At 27.3% G+C, this 18,360-nt stretch overlaps 1 protein-coding gene across 2 annotated transcripts in view; it reads right to left on the bottom strand.

Annotated features, from left to right (window-relative positions):
- LOC135922667 (26S proteasome non-ATPase regulatory subunit 1-like) overlaps window positions 1-18,360 on the bottom strand; it is a 57,878-nt gene that overhangs the window by 9,994 nt on the left and 29,524 nt on the right. For both annotated transcript variants that reach the window (XM_065457101.1, XM_065457100.1), the window contains exons 22-23: window positions 12,451-12,623; window positions 905-1,123 (exon numbers count right to left, since the gene is read on the bottom strand). In XM_065457101.1, coding sequence (XP_065313173.1) covers window positions 905-1,123; window positions 12,451-12,623 — 392 coding nt within the window. The remainder of the gene's footprint in view (window positions 1-904; window positions 1,124-12,450; window positions 12,624-18,360) is intronic.

Raw genomic sequence — 18,360 nt, forward strand, 5'->3', positions numbered from 1 at the left:
ACCAATCCTCAGGACTTGTAATATGTATGGTTATCACAGGAAAAGGATAAGCTCAATAACAAGCTACAAAATCATCAAAGAAGATAAGCCTCAATGAACGATTCTTACATAATAGGTGGTGAAGAAAATCTAACATATTCTAAACAGGCATATATTGATAAAAATAAACAATATGGATATTTAAGTAGTCAATCCTTTCAATATTAAAGAGGATTGTAATAAACATATCTAAATTATGAAATAAGACAAAAATAGTCGATCTTCTTCATTAACTAAGAATTTTAATGCCAGTGAAGTAATACCAGTTATTATTTATTTTTCTTTAATTTCAATTTTGAACCTCTACAACAAAACGATAATTTAAAAATTATTTTATATAATATATATAAAAAAGAAAAAGTTTCCTTGATAAGATGCAAATTAAAAAAATAAATTATTTTTTTCTTTTTTAAGTTTGTCAAAAAATTAGCAGGAACATATTTAGAATCTCTATTAAATATTCAGTTTAACGATATGGGTAAAAAATTGTTACTTGTATTAAACCTTACTGATAAAATAAAAAATATCAATATTTTGCTACATGTATCGTCATTTTAGGAAACCTTTAATCTTTTTATGTGATCGATACATTTCTTAAAATCATGGCAATTCTATATAATAAATTAATTCTCTTGGTTCAAATTTTTGAGAGGCAAATCAATACTATATTAAGTAATAACTAAAATGATAGTAGGAAATGAGGGGGCTTAATTACTTTATTATAACTATCAATCATGTTTATTAACGTAATACATTATGGCATTTGCTTATCCATTTATATTGATTACTAGAAATTCATTATTATGAAAATGTATTAAAGCTTGATAGTCAAAATTGTCATATTTGATTCTTTTTATAATCTAACCTTAATTCGAGGTTTTTCATTGCCGGAAATTTGTATAACAGGTTTTTGATTGTTATTGTTAAAATTATGATTTTGCAAATGATGATGCGGTTTCGTCTTGGCGTAACTTAGAACTACTGTTGCCAGCCTAGCTTTTTCTTTATTTTTGGGTGTTTCCAACGGTGGTGGATAGGAATAAGTATAAGGTTTAGCGTGAGAGATAAATTCAATCTTGGGCATCTTTTTATTAAAAAAAGTCATATAATTTAACACTTCACGTGATTAATTATTGTTATTGTAATAACAACAATATCGAAAAGGAATCTTATAAAAAATATATCCAAAAGTTTAGTAATAAAATTGATTTAAGAAAATTATTATAATTATATTCATTTCGGCTAGTAAAAAAATATAGGGAGGCAAGGCCTAAGAAGCTACTAATTTTAATTATATTTTTTAAGATATTTTCCTACTCCAGTAATAAATAATTTATTATTATGTTTATAATGATTATATATATGGATATTTATTATATGTTTTCTAATGTATGATTAATATAATAATTTATAAGCTTAACTACCTAACATATATCGAGATCACCATTCATTATTATAATTTCCGATGAATTAATATTGTATGTCTGAGATGAATTAAATTGATAAATAAATATTGGATGACTGAATCAACCTTATTAAATTGGCAAAGATTTTGAGCAATATGAATGTATTGGATAAAGATAGCCAATAAAATAATTATGTAGAATTTTCAAAATATGATAAAATTATGGTTGATAATAAACTTAATTTGGAAAATATATTAATAGTATATGAATGAATTATGATTATAAAATCTGATATTGAAATAATTATGAAATGGCACAATTATATCTGATTTAACATGAACAAAATAATGAATTATTATAATTGCTGACAAACTAAAATTGGTCGATGAATGAATTTGCCGAAAATTATATGGAAAGAGTTAATTTGGTATAAATGTATATGTTCATGATGATTATATTGAATGAAATTGCAGAAGAATGAAGTACATTCACAATACAATTATTAAAAATGAGAATGATTAAATTATAATTATTAAATTTGGGTAATAATTCTATATTATGAATATTTGAAAATCTGTTGATAATAATTTAACAATCATTTGGATGTATATAAAAATATGGTATAATCTATTACTTATGAAAATATGGTGTTTGGAAATCTGTTGGTAATAATTATGGAAATATGGTGATCAAGGTAAACGATATTGATACTCTATGTGAGATCAATCAACAAGGAAAACGATATTGATACTATAGGTGATAATCAATCCTACTAAGGCAGATAATATTGATGTTCTGAGAGATCAAAATTTTAATTGGGGAGAGAAGAGTGATGTCAAACACCAGATGTAAAGGTAAATGGAGAACAAAGACAAGGATTTTTTAGGAGAATCTTTTAGTCGTGGATGTTTCTAGGAAATGTAGTTTTCCTTTCAATTAAGGAAGGAGAAATGTAGTAATTAGGAATTTATTATTATGTTTTATAATGTATGATTAATATAATAATTTATAAGGTTAACTACCTAACATATATCGAGATCACTAATCATTATAATTTCCGATGAATTAATATTGTATGTCTGAGAATTACATGAATTAAATTAAATAAATAAATATTGGGAGACTGAATCAACCTTATTAAAACCATGAATTATCATCATAATGTAAATTAAAATTTATAATTATAATCAATAGCATCGATATTTAGTAAATAAATATTTTCCCTCAAATTAGGGAGATGGGGAGGGTTGGGTAGTAAGAAATCACCACAATATTAGTGAAGCTGCTCGGGATATGCAAAAGCGTCATCATCATGCTGAAATTTAATCTGAGCATTCATAAATTATTATTTTTGTGAGTTCGTTAGCAGCCATTAAAATAAGCGCAGTAAATTATATTTAAACCCCTGGTTATTTTTAAAAATTGGCATGGATGGTCCTTTTGTAAATATTTAATGTCTTATTTATAAAAAAATGCTGAAAAATTTATTTTGAGCAAGATAAACCAACTATAACACAGCCTTATTTTAGTATTGAAATATATATAGATCAAATTTTATATGACCAAATATTATAATTGTATTTTTCTTATAACCAGTGATTATTAATAAAAATTCTATACCATTTATTAACATATTGATAATTCTTTTTGATTTAATACTATACTTAAATAGGGATGTACCGATATTTCTTATCGTATCGGGTCAATATTTCATCATTTTGAAATATCGGTTGTCGGCCGATAATATAAAATTTTCCGATCCGATAAAATGGTACCTTAATTTTAAAAAAATCATTAACCTTCATAATATATTTGTGTATTACTTATTATGTATATAGATTAATGCTATTATATATATAAGTCATTTATCAATTAAAATATTTTATATACTTTTAGATTCATGAATACAAACTATAACTGATCATTATAATATATTTAAATGACTTATATTAGATGTTAGATGTGATGTATGCATTAATATAGGATCGGCCTCCAAAAAGTGGTATCGGTATTAGAGGTGGGCGCGGGCCTGGAAATTATGCGTGACATGATGGGTCACAGCGCGAGTGTGAATATATTTTAAATTATTAAGCGTGACGAGCCTTCCCAAAATTTTTGCCGGGCATGATTGGGTGTTAACATAAATTTGCAAATTTATAATATATATTTTCTGATTTAATTTTGTTCTTTTTGAAAAAAGAATAATTTTTGTAAACAAAAAAAATATACATTTTATAAATAATATTTTTTTTGTCTTATAAAATTTCAATTGAATGAAAAAAAGTAAATATCTCAACTCTCGTTCAGCGATGGAAATTTGAGAATAAATAATTCAATTTAAATATGTTCTATTTTCATTTATCTTTATATATATATATATATATATACTAATCATTTACACTCAAATTATAATCAGTCTAAATTTATAGGAAGATTAAACATCTTAATAACTTATTGTTTAAATTTTATCAATTTACCTACAAATCCAAAATACTCAATTATAATTATTTAATGTACAGTAGCTTTTCCTTTACATTTAGATTAACAAGTTTTTAAAAAAATATGTACATTTATATATTAATTTGTCTATTCTCTATATCTGTTCTTAAGATATTATTTTTTAAGCTTTTCCATTGCCTCTCAACTGTTTGAGTATATATTAAAGGATCTGACCTTAATACAAAATTTTTTAATGACTATTTAATATTTTTATCATTATTCATATAATGCTCGGTAATCTAAGCACAGATTCTCTTCTCACAATTGGTAAAATTCTGTCAACCTTTCAAAGGTGATACAATGATAATCAAAACCATTAAAAACAGAACAAAGGAAAGATTTATTATGCAGCCACTACATAAGGTAAACTTAATTCTAGATCCGAATTTCAAAAGTCTTAAGTTTTTAATAGACGAAGAAAAGGAAGATATATATAAAATAACCTTAAAAATGCTAAATGATATAAAATTAGATGATGTACATAAGTCAATGTCAACTATCATTTATAACATTTCTAATTCATCCTACACACGTAAAAAACAGTATAATCGAAATGAATTAGAGAATTTCTATAATTCTGATGAAGCATCAACATCTAAAAATAAAGTAGATTTATGGCGCATAAAACAAATAACAATGACAACATTTTGCAGTTTTGTAAGCAGGAAAATTCATTACCTTTAGAAAATTAGCTAGTAAAATTTTTCAACCCCGGCAAGGTTTCTATTGAAAGGTTATTTCTTATAGCCAATCGCTTATTAGAGAAACGAACACAATTGGAAAAAAACAGGGACTTTTTTCTTTCCAAATAAAAATTTTGATTTATAAATTGTAATTATTTTGTGTTATTTATATGGAATGAATTAGAGAAATAAAAACTATGATAGAATAAATTCAAAAAAGCGTTAAAAAAAGTTTTGAGAAATTTAAAAACACTGTGAATTTTCGGGCATGACCAATTTTTTTTAGAAGTATTGGTTAAAGAACGTGAATATTTTACCACCGTGAGGGGGGGGGGGGGTAAGGGCGTGAATAAAAAAGTAGGCCAGCGCCCATCTTTAATTGAAAGTTGAGTATTAGGGGTGTGAAAGATCTTTGTGGGTGATGATTGATGGGAAGGAATGTTTGGGGAGAGTTGACCTTCCTGTTTGTTGCATCATCCAATAAATTGTCAGTGGGGGGTATGAAGCCTGAAATCATAAAGTTGTTAATTAATGATAAGAAGGATGAAAATACTAGAAACTAGAAGATTAAGTGGAAAGAAGTCTAAACCACCCGATTTAGCAGGTAATTGGACAAGTGACCAGTAGAATGGTAATAATAATATTTTTAAAAAAATTTTAATGAATTTTAGTCATGAAATTAATTTTTAAAATCAAATAATACTAAAAACAAATAATGAAATAGATATTAAACAATTGCTTCTATTACAATATTATAATAAAATATAAAAATAAAAGTAAAGTATTAATTCAAATTAGGCCGATATTTTGCTTTTTTTGAAATATCGGATCGAGATATTTTTTAAAAAACCGATCCGATATTGTTTTATAATTGTATATATAATTTTTCTTTATTTTATAAATAATTTCATAATAATATATTAATAAAAGGAACTAAAATACATTATGTTAGGTTTAAAAAATAGTTTAAAACTTTATGCTATTTTTTGTTATATTGTCTGGAACAAGAAAATGATTTTAAAATATCTAACGAATCACATTCAGTTAGTATTGCTATCGGGCTTGATTTAACTAATTTTAAAAACGGTTAACTCAAAATTTTGGCCAAAAGTAAATTACTCAAGCCTATTGATTTTGCCCAACAGATGGCAGGAAGGTTTAAGCATCTATTGGCAGAATTTAGAGTCTTAGGTAATAATATTTTGGTTAAAATTTTGATTTAGCCCCTTTAAAAAATAGGCTAAATGGAGCGTTTAACAACACTACATTTATCCATAAACATTGCAAATATTTTAAATGAGATTATTAACTTTTGGAGAATAAAAAAAATACACTAAATCATTCGTTAAAGTCGGTTGTTTTTTTTAAATAGAAAATATTGATATTTTTATGACAATTATACAAAAGAGATGGTAAATAAAAATTAATATAAATATTGGATCGGTTTTTGGTAATATCGAGAAAAATTTGTGGATAGGCACAGCCCCAATTCAAATGAATCATAAATATGTTCTTAAATGGTATAGAATTTTTATAAAATCAAGGGTTGTAAGAAAATATTCAATAATATTTGGTCATATAAAATTTCACTTAAAAATATGAATTAAATATTGAAAGATTTAATTATTTAAATACACCCTGTGTTTAAAGCATTCATAAAAGGTATATGGGAACATAAATATTCATTTCAAAACTGTAGTGATAAATTATATTTAAATGTTTATATTTTTAATGTTCTGAGGAAATAATTTCTTATTATATTATGTTCAATTGATTTTAAAAGTTTTATATTTTTACTGTTCTGAGGCGATATTTTGTTATATATAAAAAAAAACATACATTTACTTTTTTATACATTATTTTTGATGGAGATATGAACAAGAAAAAGAAAACTACTGTTTAAAAGATTATCATCAAGATTTTAAATTGTAATTCACTACAACATAATAAAACTACCATTTCGTATTTTGTATTGGCATATAATTTTTATTTTGGAAATTCGCTATACAAATATTATCGCTACGATTCAGACTTTGATAATTCTATTCCAATCCTTCGAACCCAAGCTAATCCCTACATAAACTAAAATGTTCTATAAAAAAAACCTCGAACTTACTCTGAAATATAATTAACTTAATTACTTTCCACTTAAAGATGTTTTATAATTGACCATTTGATTTTATTATATTCTATTTTCTATTAACTTCATTTTAAGATAAGAAATTTTTTCATTAAAAAAAGTGAATTCCAAATCAGAAAAATCATTGGAGATAACAAAAATAATTGACATTTACTTTCATAACAATATTTTTCTTTTAACATTCTTGATTGCCATTACATATATATAAATGCGTATAAGTATTAAAAAAAATAAGCAAGGTTATGACATGTACCCCCCCCATCATGGGCAAGAGACATTCATAAAAAAAATTATTATATGCAATATATATTAATATATACTAAAATCTATTATACTAAATATAGGCTACAACCTACTATATTTGATCGGACTAATAAAAACATTTATATAAACTACAAGTAAAAATGTTAGGGCCAATTACAGATTATATAAAATATCTATATGAAAATTATGTCATAAAGGGAACAAAATATTGTAGCCAAAAAAAATATTTGCAGTGCATATGTTGACCTCAATTGCTTACAATAACATGGAATCTTCTGAGAAATTTTCCGTGATATTGTCTCCCGATCTTGTTACGATTGCTGCGGTAACCGTCAGGTAGGGCCATTGACATGATCGAGCTCAATAGATCTCTTTGACGAGGCTGAGCCATCACCGCCGCAATATACTCCTGGTGATAAGTATTGAATCGTTGTTTTATTATTAATAAAATTCACTATTTCTTTTCTACAGACTCGAGCAATGTGCCCAATTTTGTTGCATTTATAACAAGTGGCATTCTTAAAAAAAACAAATTTCCCTTTTATGGTTTCCGCCGTAAGAATGGCAGGGATTTAGTTTTTTGTAGCTCGTATTATAATTTATATGACTTGGATTGTTTATCATTATCATTATTAACTTTTTGAATTTTATTTATATTTTCATTATGTTCCTCTTCTAACTGATCGATTCTAGTTTCATCATTTTGTATTTTTTATAGCTGTTTCTAATGAAGTGGCTATTTGAACAGCTTTATTTATGTCTATATCATCTTCAGATAATAATCTTTGTAAAATTTTAGGATTTTTTATTCTGAATATAAATTTATCTCTTAAATGTAGTATTTATTCCCCAAATTCACAAGTCGTTGCTAATTTTCGAAGATTTTGTATATAGTCTATTAATTTTGCCTCATTTTTTTGATTATATTGATAAAGATTAAATCTTTTTACAGTTATATTAGGAGTAGGATGAAAAAATTTGAGTAAAATGTTATCTATTTCTAATAGCTCTTTATTTCCTGGACTATCTGGTGCGCATAAATTTACCAATATTTTATAAGTATACATCCTATTGTTGCTAATAACAGGGATTTTTCTTGTGATGATGTTAACCATAGTTGTATGTTTTTAAATTCTTTAAATAAGTGTAGGGGAGACCGGGGATAGTGTGTTCCCGGGGTAGGTATTTCCTTCTCGAATAATTTAAAAATTAATAGTTTAAATTTTGAAATTTAAGCCAAATATGTATTTTAATAAGGTGCTTAAGTAGGTCAAAAATGTTATGAAAAATTTTAAATGCAAATTTAAATTTCAACATACCCAAAGTAACTTTTAAAAATTTTACATTTTCACTGATAAATTTTTTTATAAACGTTGTGCCCCGTAAGGAGGTAGGTCAGATGTGGCCCAAATCAAAGAAACCATGGGAATGTCTCCGCGTCGATTTCTTTGATCTAGATAAAAAAAATCATACTTTTTGGTGGTTGATTCCTATTCAAAATGGATAGAATATGCAAAGATGCATGGTTATACCACAAAAATTGTTAAAAAATTACGAGAATTGTATGCTCGATATGGTTTACCTGATACGATAATATATGATGGAGGTCCAGCCTTCATTAGTGATGATTTTAAAAAATTTGTACTGAGTCACAGACACAACATATTCTTGCTCCACCGTATCATCACAGCTCGAATGGACAAGCTGAGAGGATGGTGGCCATTGTGAAAAATTGGATTAGAAAATCGGAAAATCCTGAATTATTTCTTAAAAACCAAAGTTCGGTTGGATTTTTTGAAAGTAAGGAATAAAAGTGATATAGTCCCGAGAGACTAAGGAATTAGGTTTGGTGTGGGAAAAAGGGTTTGAACCCGGTTATTTGGTAATAGGAGCAAAAAATGGGCTAAGGGTATTATATTGGAGAATAGGGGAATGAGGTTAAATCTCATAAATTTGAAGGATAGGTGTCCTGAGGCATAATGACCATATTAGACCACGGGAGTAACTAGGGATAAAGGGTAATCTGATATGGATACAGTAAATAAAACGAAGGAAAGAAAAAGGAGCGCTTGGTGAACTCCATTGAAGGATGTATTTTTAATATTTTGATGAGTATGGGGAAATTCTTTTCTCCCTCCCTTCCATTTTATATTTTTTTTCTCGGAATCATATATATATTTTTTTTAATTACAAAAAAAAACTTTCATAATTTTATTTTCGGTTTAAAAAAAAATAAGAGCTCTTATAAATTTATTTTTAGTTAAGAAAAAAATCTTGTAATTTAAATTGTGTCAATGGAAACCAAATCGCGACTAGTGGATTTCGGGGAGTACTATGTCCAACTCACGCTCATCCCAAAAAATAATGGATTAAACATCGGTTCTGGTCGGCAAAGGGAAAATATGATTCAATCATTGGGCGCACGGAAAAGATGTTTTAATTGCCAGGCCGATTATCATCTCGTCAGACAATGCCAATTACCATCACGAAATCGAAGGATGCAGCTGGAAAATCGTAACGATAATTCCATGATGAGTTTCCACTCAATGACAAAGCGATTAGCTAGGGAATTTTCCCTGGACAGCCTACAATCGGGTATGCTCTGAAGCGAACCGACGCCTTCGACGTTGGCACGGTTCCAGGAGAAGCCAGGAGTAATAATGCGGCGGTGATGGCTAAGACTCGTCAAGAGATCTATTGAGCACGATCACGTCAAAGACCCTACCTGAATCGCCGGGTACCGCAGCAATCGTATCAAGATCGGGACAACATCACGGAAAATTTCTCAGAAGATTCCATGTTATTATAAGCAATTGGGGTTAACATATGCACCGCAAATATTTTTTTTGGCTACTATATTTTGTTCCCTTTATAACATAATTTTTATATAGATATTTTCTATAATCTGTAATAGGAAATGCCATAACATTTTTACTTGTAGTTTATATAAATGTTTTTATTATTCCGATCAAATATAGTAGGTTGTAGCCTATATTTAGTATAATAGATTTTAGTATATATGTAATATACATTGCATATAATATTTTTTTGTGAATACCTTTTATTATATTATATTTTTTTATGAATGTCTTTTGCCCATAAAGGGGAGGGGGTATGCCATAGCCTTGCTTATTTTTTTAATACTTATACGCATTTATATATATGGAATGTCAATCAACAAGGTTAAAAAAAAATTGTTATAAAAGTAAATGTCAATTATTATTATTTTTATTATATTCGATGATTTTTCTGATTTGAAATTCATTCCATTTTTTTAAATGAAAAAATTTTTTATTTTAAAATGAAGTTAATAGAAAATAAAAGTGTCAATTATAAAACCTCTTTAAGTGGGAAGTAATTTAATTATATTTCAGAGTAAGTTCGAGGATTTTTTTAGTCTGATCAGGTGCGTACACAGCGGGGGAGGCAGGGGGACAACCCCCCCCCCCAAGCCAAAAATGCAGATGCCGGATATATTTTTCAAAAATATTATTGTTTATATTAATTTATATTTGTTAATATTTATTCCTATCTCATAATAAATATATATTTAATTACATTTATTATTGCATTCATCAACTACGTTATTTTATCAATTAATTTCGAATACAAGTTTTATGGCGTAATATTTACTTATTATTTTTAAATATTTAGTGAATATTTATCTACCATTTTCAAATTTCTAGTCAAATAATAATTATTCTGAAATTGTCCAACAGGGAGATAGAGTCCCCGTTATAGCAGTAACAGCTTTTATAAAGTAAGAAGAGCCGATTATTTGCTATTACTGAAATATCACAATGGCCTGAAAGAAATATTCCCTCAGAAGCAAGAAAATTATTGGATTCAATGCTTATTCCAAAATTTTTTTCTCATTAGAAAGAATTATTTATACAACTATTTTATGTATTATATTTCAAAAACATGACATTGACTTGATTAAGAAGATGAGAATAGCGGAGAGCATTATATTAGAATTCAAGGAAATTAGGGCTAATGTTGATGAAGAATTTCATATTTTATATGTTATTGTTAGTTCAAAAGCAGAGCTATACGTGTTTAATATTTGTCTCCCTCGATGCAGCAAGGCAAGCTCATAGTTAAAACATTAATATAGGATCAGTAGAAGAGTATATCTTAGATACATTTATAACCCAAATAAATGAATGGTTTTTAATTCATCATGCAGCACTTACCAATCTGCAAATATTACTTCCATAAAAGACTTCCCAACCTTTTTCAGATGGTGATAGAAAAAAAAATATTTGTGGGATTTTTATCATGAAGATGTTAAAGTATCTTATGATGCCTTATTAGCTGAATATATGTTTATAAAGATTAACTATGGTTGATATAGTCCCAAAAAATGCTATGGATGCTCTGCATTATTTCAAACACATTTTAGATTTTATTCCCAATGTATTAAAAGGGTTTATATATATTAGCAAATCTTCCCATTAGTAAACTAATGAGAGAACATTCTCTTTTTTAAGAAGAATAACAGAGCTCTGCAAAGTAACCATTTGCAGGGCACGGCCCGGTTTTTTTTAAATTTTTAAGGCCATGCCCGGGTTTTTTTTTAAATTTTTAAGGCCTTGCCCGGGTTTTTTTTTAAAAATTTTCAGGCTCAGCCGGCTTTTTTTTAAAAAATTTTCAAGCCCGCCCCGGCTTTTTTTCAAATAAAATTTTCAAGCCCCACCCGGATTTTTTTGATTTTTATAACTAATAATAACGATTTTAAATATAGGCTGTTTTAAAATATACATGGCTTGGGTGTTTTTTAAAAAAAATTTCAGGCCCGGGTATATTTAAATAAATTAAAATACAGTCTGCCCTGGGGGCCGTAGGACTGCAGGTCTTTGAAGAACATACCAAGAAGTACAACTTCTGAAAGTAGATTGAAAGGTTTGGATCTTTTGAAATTCAGAGGCATTTGACGACAAGCAAGGATGAGATAATTGAAAAATTAGCTCAATCCCAACGAAAATTGGATTTTACATTGTAAATTAACATACAAAATACAATTATTCCTAAGAAACTTTTTGTGTATTAATTTATATTTCTTACATTTAAATTTTTTATACTTTATTAAATATAAATTTTAAAGGCTCAAAAAATTCAAATATCTATTTTGGGTCATTTAAGTGATTCTTTACATATAATTTTTTTATAATTCACATTAATTTAAAATTGTGTATTAGAAATAGTTAATAGTCCTAATAAACTTATGCTTGATATTTAAAAAAAAACCATAATATTTCTTAAAAAATTTTATTATCCCCCCCCCCAGACCAAATTCCTGCGTACACGCCTGAGTCTGATAAAATTAATTTAAATCAAATTGATTTTTATACAGTTCAAAATATTACATATAAAATAGGATTTTATGTATCAATAGTTATAAAATATTTAAAATAACCTTTAGATTATAATTTAGCCCTATCAAACTGGTGGATCTAAATGACAAGCTTAGAAAATGAGCAAAAGGATACCAGAACCAAAATTGGGTAAATAATAGAGTTCCAACAATGGATAGCACATCAACATGATTATTCCTTCCACTCTTAAAAGTAATCGTTGTATTTCGGCCACCTTTCGAATAATGTAAAAAATTATAAATAACATTAACATTAAATTTTATAAAAATTCAACCATTTAAAATAGGGATGTACCGATATTTTTATCGGATCGGGCCGATATTTCACCCATTTTAAAATATCGGTTATCGGCCAATATTATAAAATTTTCCGAACCGATATAAAATGGCGTCTTTAACAAAAATAAAATGTTATAAAATTTTAAAAAAGAGTTATATCTAAAATCATTTATTTTTAAATAATTAATTAATAAACATTCTGCGATATTGTTATTTTTTTTTGCTCATTCAGTTTATAAAAGTGTGCGATAATCTCTTCAGAATCAGATTTTAGTGAAGCTGGTGATATTGACAGTTACCATCGCCGCAGGCTGACCTTTGATAAATTGGAAATTTTGGTATTTCTAAAAAGAAATCTTCGATATATTAATGTTAAATATTTTAAATAATTATATAAAATTTCATATATATTTGTTTATTACTTATTATGCATATAATTAATGTATTACTTATTATATAAAAGTGAATTAACAATAAAAATATTTTATTAAATTGAATATAAACTATGACATAAGTTATGTTATAGTTAAATTAAAGATGTTATATTAATAAAAAGTATATTAAAAATTAAAACCATTGGTATCTTTACTACAAAATTAAATATGATATCGGATCGGTAATCGGCCGATATCAATTTAATATTGGGAATATCGGATCGGCCTCCAAAAAGTGGTATCGGCACACCCCTAATTTAAAATGTTGCATATAAATTTAACATGTTAACAGTCTAATCGATCATTTATTTTATCCTCGTAGGGCTAACTTTTTGATAATCGCAGCTGTAGAGTAAACACATATAAAATGAATCAGTTATTTGCATTTTGATTGTTTATGTTGCTGCACAAAACTATAAAAATTTAAAACTTAATATTTTATGATTACTATTTATTGAGATATAATAATAATGTAGCATCGATTTCTTTTCATTTTATAGCTTAGCAAATATTTTGACAAATTTGTATAGGGTTTTATCACTAAAATATTTAAAAGGATCAACTAATTTTCCTCCTTTTTTGTCCAGGCCTGTTTATAAATTTTGATTAAACTAGGCCAAAAGAGGAAAATATCCTTTCTACGTTAGTTAAAGAAGCTGTAACACCAAGGAACTGATTGAAGATTATGATTATTTATGCATTTGTATTATCACCAACAAGAATTCTAATTTATGATTTTCACCACTTAAAATTCTTTATATTATTTAATATGGATGTGGAAAGCGAAATTATTTATTTACTAAACGTTTCTGATTTAATTATTTGTGTCGACACAATCTGATATACTATGGTTTTTTTTTGCAAAATATTCAAGGATTTTTTGATTGAGATTAGTATCTTTTAAATATTTTTATAACATTGGTAACTTATTTTGAAATATTTTAATAGAGTTGTATTATCACCAAAAAGAATTCTAATTTATGATCTTCACCACTGAAGATTCTTTATATTATTTAATATGGATATGGAAAGCGAAATTATTATTTTACTAAACGTTTCTGATTATTTAATTATTTATGTCGACACAATCTGATATACTATGTTTTTTTTGCAAAATATTCAAGGATTTTTTGATTGAGATTAGTATCTTTTAAATATCTTTATAACTTTATGGTAACTTATTTTGAAATGTTTTAATAGAGTTGAGGCATTATTTATAAAATATTTAATATTTATTTGCATTTTCATATCAGTAACTAAAACTGAAAACGTGCAATTAAAATCATCTTTGTATTTTATAACGAAATCTATCATTTCACATTATAAATTTAATTTTTTTTATCATTGTAAATTTACTTTTCCATGTATTTAAATAAAATATGAATGTATTCCTCTTTAATATGAATAAAAATTAAATAAGATGGCATAAAATGTTTGTTTATAAATCCCTAGTTTAAAGTTGTTCAAAATTCAACCTGTTTAAAAAATTTGATTTAAATATTTAAAAAAATCCGATTTTTTTATTTAAAAATATTTTTAAAGTATATATTTCCTATTTCTAGAGGTAAAATAGTTCTACCTAGTGTTGTTAAATGGCGCGATTTTTAAAAACGGATAACTTAATTGTTGTAATTATGATAATATGAGAGAGGTGATTGATGTTTGAAAGTGTTGTGAAATGAATAACGTTTTTTGTTTATTATGTTTTAAAAAAAAGGAAAAAAAATGAAGGTGTAATATATTTATCATTTTTATAGAAAGTTTTTTTGATATGGAATCATCTATCCCTAAATTGTAAATGGGTTGTTAATTGTCAGATATCGCCATACCATTGTTGCTATTTATCTAATAGATTGTTATACAGACATACTCTCAACTGCATTCTATAACTGGTTAATATAATTATGCTTCTAGATGTGCCGTCATTATCGTTTGTCTCCTAAAGCAGCTTTTATAATGATTTACTCTGCCTACATCATACTCAATTTTTATATTCGTCTACCTTAGACACATCTCCTTCAATATATATATATCCTGCATAAGTTATCATTCTAAATTTTAAATATATGTCAAATCTTATCTCTTATTTTGAATCCTCCTATGTATTGATAAGAGTGTTGGCAAATAAAAATTTAAATTCATGAAATATGCCCCTTATGCAATAAATCTACAAATATAACCAAAGCTAGAAAGTTTCAAATCCATGGTCCCTTATCCTCCAGATGTCGAGTTTCAGGGCTACCATGTATAACGTCTACAGATCCTCCTCCATTCAGTCTATTAAATCTAGCAAACCCTCCCTCTCCTATTGCTTGCCTCCCAGTCAACAAACTCCCAACATACAATCTGGGCCAATGATTTTTTATCTCTACCCAACTTTCCCACCATATCCCGCATACCACGGGGTGCTTGTAATTCTTTTGCAGATTCCTTCAACAAGTTAATCCCATTAACAGTAAACAATCCTAGAAACCTATCCAATTGAAAAAACACTTTGTTTTACCATATCACCCTTAAAATTCCTGATAATAAAAATACTTTATTATCCAAACATATAAAAACATCAATAGCCCTCTTCAACCCTGATTCCATACAAACCCCTACTCCCCGAACCTACCAATCCAATCCACTCCCCATTGCCCGTAGGGCTAAAATAAACAAAATAAAGAGCCTTAACATAAACTCAGCCCTCCAAGCCATGACCTCTAAACACTCCTTAACTCCAAACAATGAATCCACCTTAGAAGCTTTGTTTCTAAAACATCACATATGTGATTCGGAATTTGCCTTCTCAAGCCAAAACGACCATATAGCTCCCGAAATCAACACTGATGAGACAATCAAAGCTGTTAGATCTTTCAAGAGACTCTTCCGGAGGTCTTGATGTCATTCATGCTATCTTCATCCAAGACATTATAAAACCCAACATTTCATGTAGAACCCTTTTACAGAACCTTACCAGGTTACTAAATATAATTCTTAAGGACCCCTTCCTTCAACTATTATTCCTATTCTCTTTGGTGCCCGCCTTATAGCCCTCAAAAAAAAGGACGGAGGTATTTGCCCAACTGCTGTTGGGTAGTTCTTCCAAAGGACTCTCTCTAAGATCATTGCTTCACGAATAAAGGAACCCCTTTATTCATTCCTGTCGCAACTTCAACTAGGGTTTGGTGTTCCTGGAGGCTTTGAAATTTCCGCTCACATTGTTCAGTTAACTATAGATAACAGTACACCAGATGACGTGGTCCTAAAACTGGATTTCAACAATGCATATAATACAATAAAACGCCAACACTTCGTTCCACTATTTTGCACCCAATATCCCAAATACTCTACTTACATCCTCCACAGCTATTCGAGCCATACTTTTTTAAAATTTAATAATAACATAATTGAACTCAAGAGGGAATTCAACAAGGAGACCCCTTAGGCCCAGCCCTCTTTTGCATCGGGATCCACAAGATAATCCAGGAAATTTAATCTAAATCTAACCTTACCTTAAATTCCTGGTATCTTGATGACGGCATTGTCTCATGCAACCTCTTCACAATCACGCCCATCCCCCTCATCATTGAGAATTAATCTCATATAACAAGACTATCATCAACCTTTCCAAGTGTGAGTTTTGTTTTCTAAATCCCACTTCTATCCCTTCAGACATTGCATATCACGTCATCAACCAAGACGAGATGACACACCTTGGATCACCTATAGGAGGTGAAAAGGTCATTGAAACATTTTTAAACAAATCCCTTAACAATTTATCGAAATTAATCACATTATTTAATTACCTCCCAGCCCATCTATCTTTTTTTTTAAAAAAAATTATTTCAATATATTTAAAATCCTTTACGCCCTGAGATCCTCTATAATCTTTAAATGCCGTGACTAGTGTTGCGTAATCGGCTAATTTTAGCCGACTAAAAACGGCTTAGCCGAGATTTTAGGTGGAAAAATCGGCTAAGCCTAATTAGGTATAGCCTAAAAATCGGCTAAGCCTAAAAATGGGCTAAACCTAATTAGGCTAAGCCTAAAAATCGGCTAAGCCTAAAAATTGGCTAAGCCTAAAAATCGGCTAAGCCTAAAAATGGGCTAAGCCTAAAAATTAGCTAAGCCTAAAAATGGGCTAAGCCTAAAAATTGGCTAAGCCTAAAAATGGGCTAAGCCTAAAAATTGGCTAAAATAAATTAGTCAAAATTCTGCATCGATGCTTAGCATTAATTATTATTTATTTATTTTAGTAAAATAATTTATTTTATTTATATTTAATGTAAATATTTTATTATTATCAACAAATAAACATGATATGATTTAATATTTTTTATTTAATTTTATTATATTTTGAAATGAAAATAAATTTATTTATTTGATGTTTTTTTAATAAAAAAAATAATATGCTGCTATATTGTAAAAATGTAATATTCTTTAAATATAATTTATTAGTGATTTTCACAATCTTCTTTGTAAATACATCTTTTATTGAGGAATTATATTGTAAATTTTATTAATCTTTTATCATTTTTTTAAAATTATTTATTTAGGTGGATTTTATGAAACTTTTTTGATGTTATTTTATATGATCTTTTTAAGGATAATATTTTAATGTGACAATTGTCATAATCGTTCTTTTATAAGTTTTTTGAAGAAAGTATGTTAAAATAAGTATTAATAATAACATGTGTAAATACAAATTTAGTGAAGATGTACCAATGAAAAGTGACAATTGTCATAATCGTTATTTTTAAAGTTTTTCGAATTTTTTTGACGAAAATATGTTAAAATAAGTATTAATAATATGTGTAAATATAAATTTAGTGAAGATGTACCATAGAAAAGTGACAATTGTCATAATCGTTATTTTTAAAGTTTTTTGAATTTTTTTGACGAAAATATGTTAAAATAAGTATTAATAACATGTGTAAATATAAATTTAGTGAAGATGTACCAATGAAAAGTGAAAATTGTCATAATCGCTATTTTTAAATTTTTTTGACGAAAATATTAAATATAAATTTAGTGAAGATAGTGACATTTGTCATAATCGTTAATTTTAAAGTTTTTTGAAGAAAATATGTTAAAATAAGTATTAATAACATGTGTAAATATAAATTTAGTGAAGATGTACCAATGAAAAGTGACATTTGTCATAATTGTTATTTTTAAAGTTTTTTGAATTTTTTTGAAGAAAATATGTTAAAATAAATATTAAAAACATGTTTAAATAAAAATTTAGTGAAGA

Source organism: Gordionus sp. m RMFG-2023, chromosome 1, assembly GCF_954871325.1.
Source record: "Gordionus sp. m RMFG-2023 chromosome 1, tfGorSpeb1-WG-v2, whole genome shotgun sequence".
NCBI classification, from domain to species: Eukaryota; Metazoa; Nematomorpha; class Gordioida; order Chordodea; family Parachordodidae; genus Gordionus; species Gordionus sp. m RMFG-2023.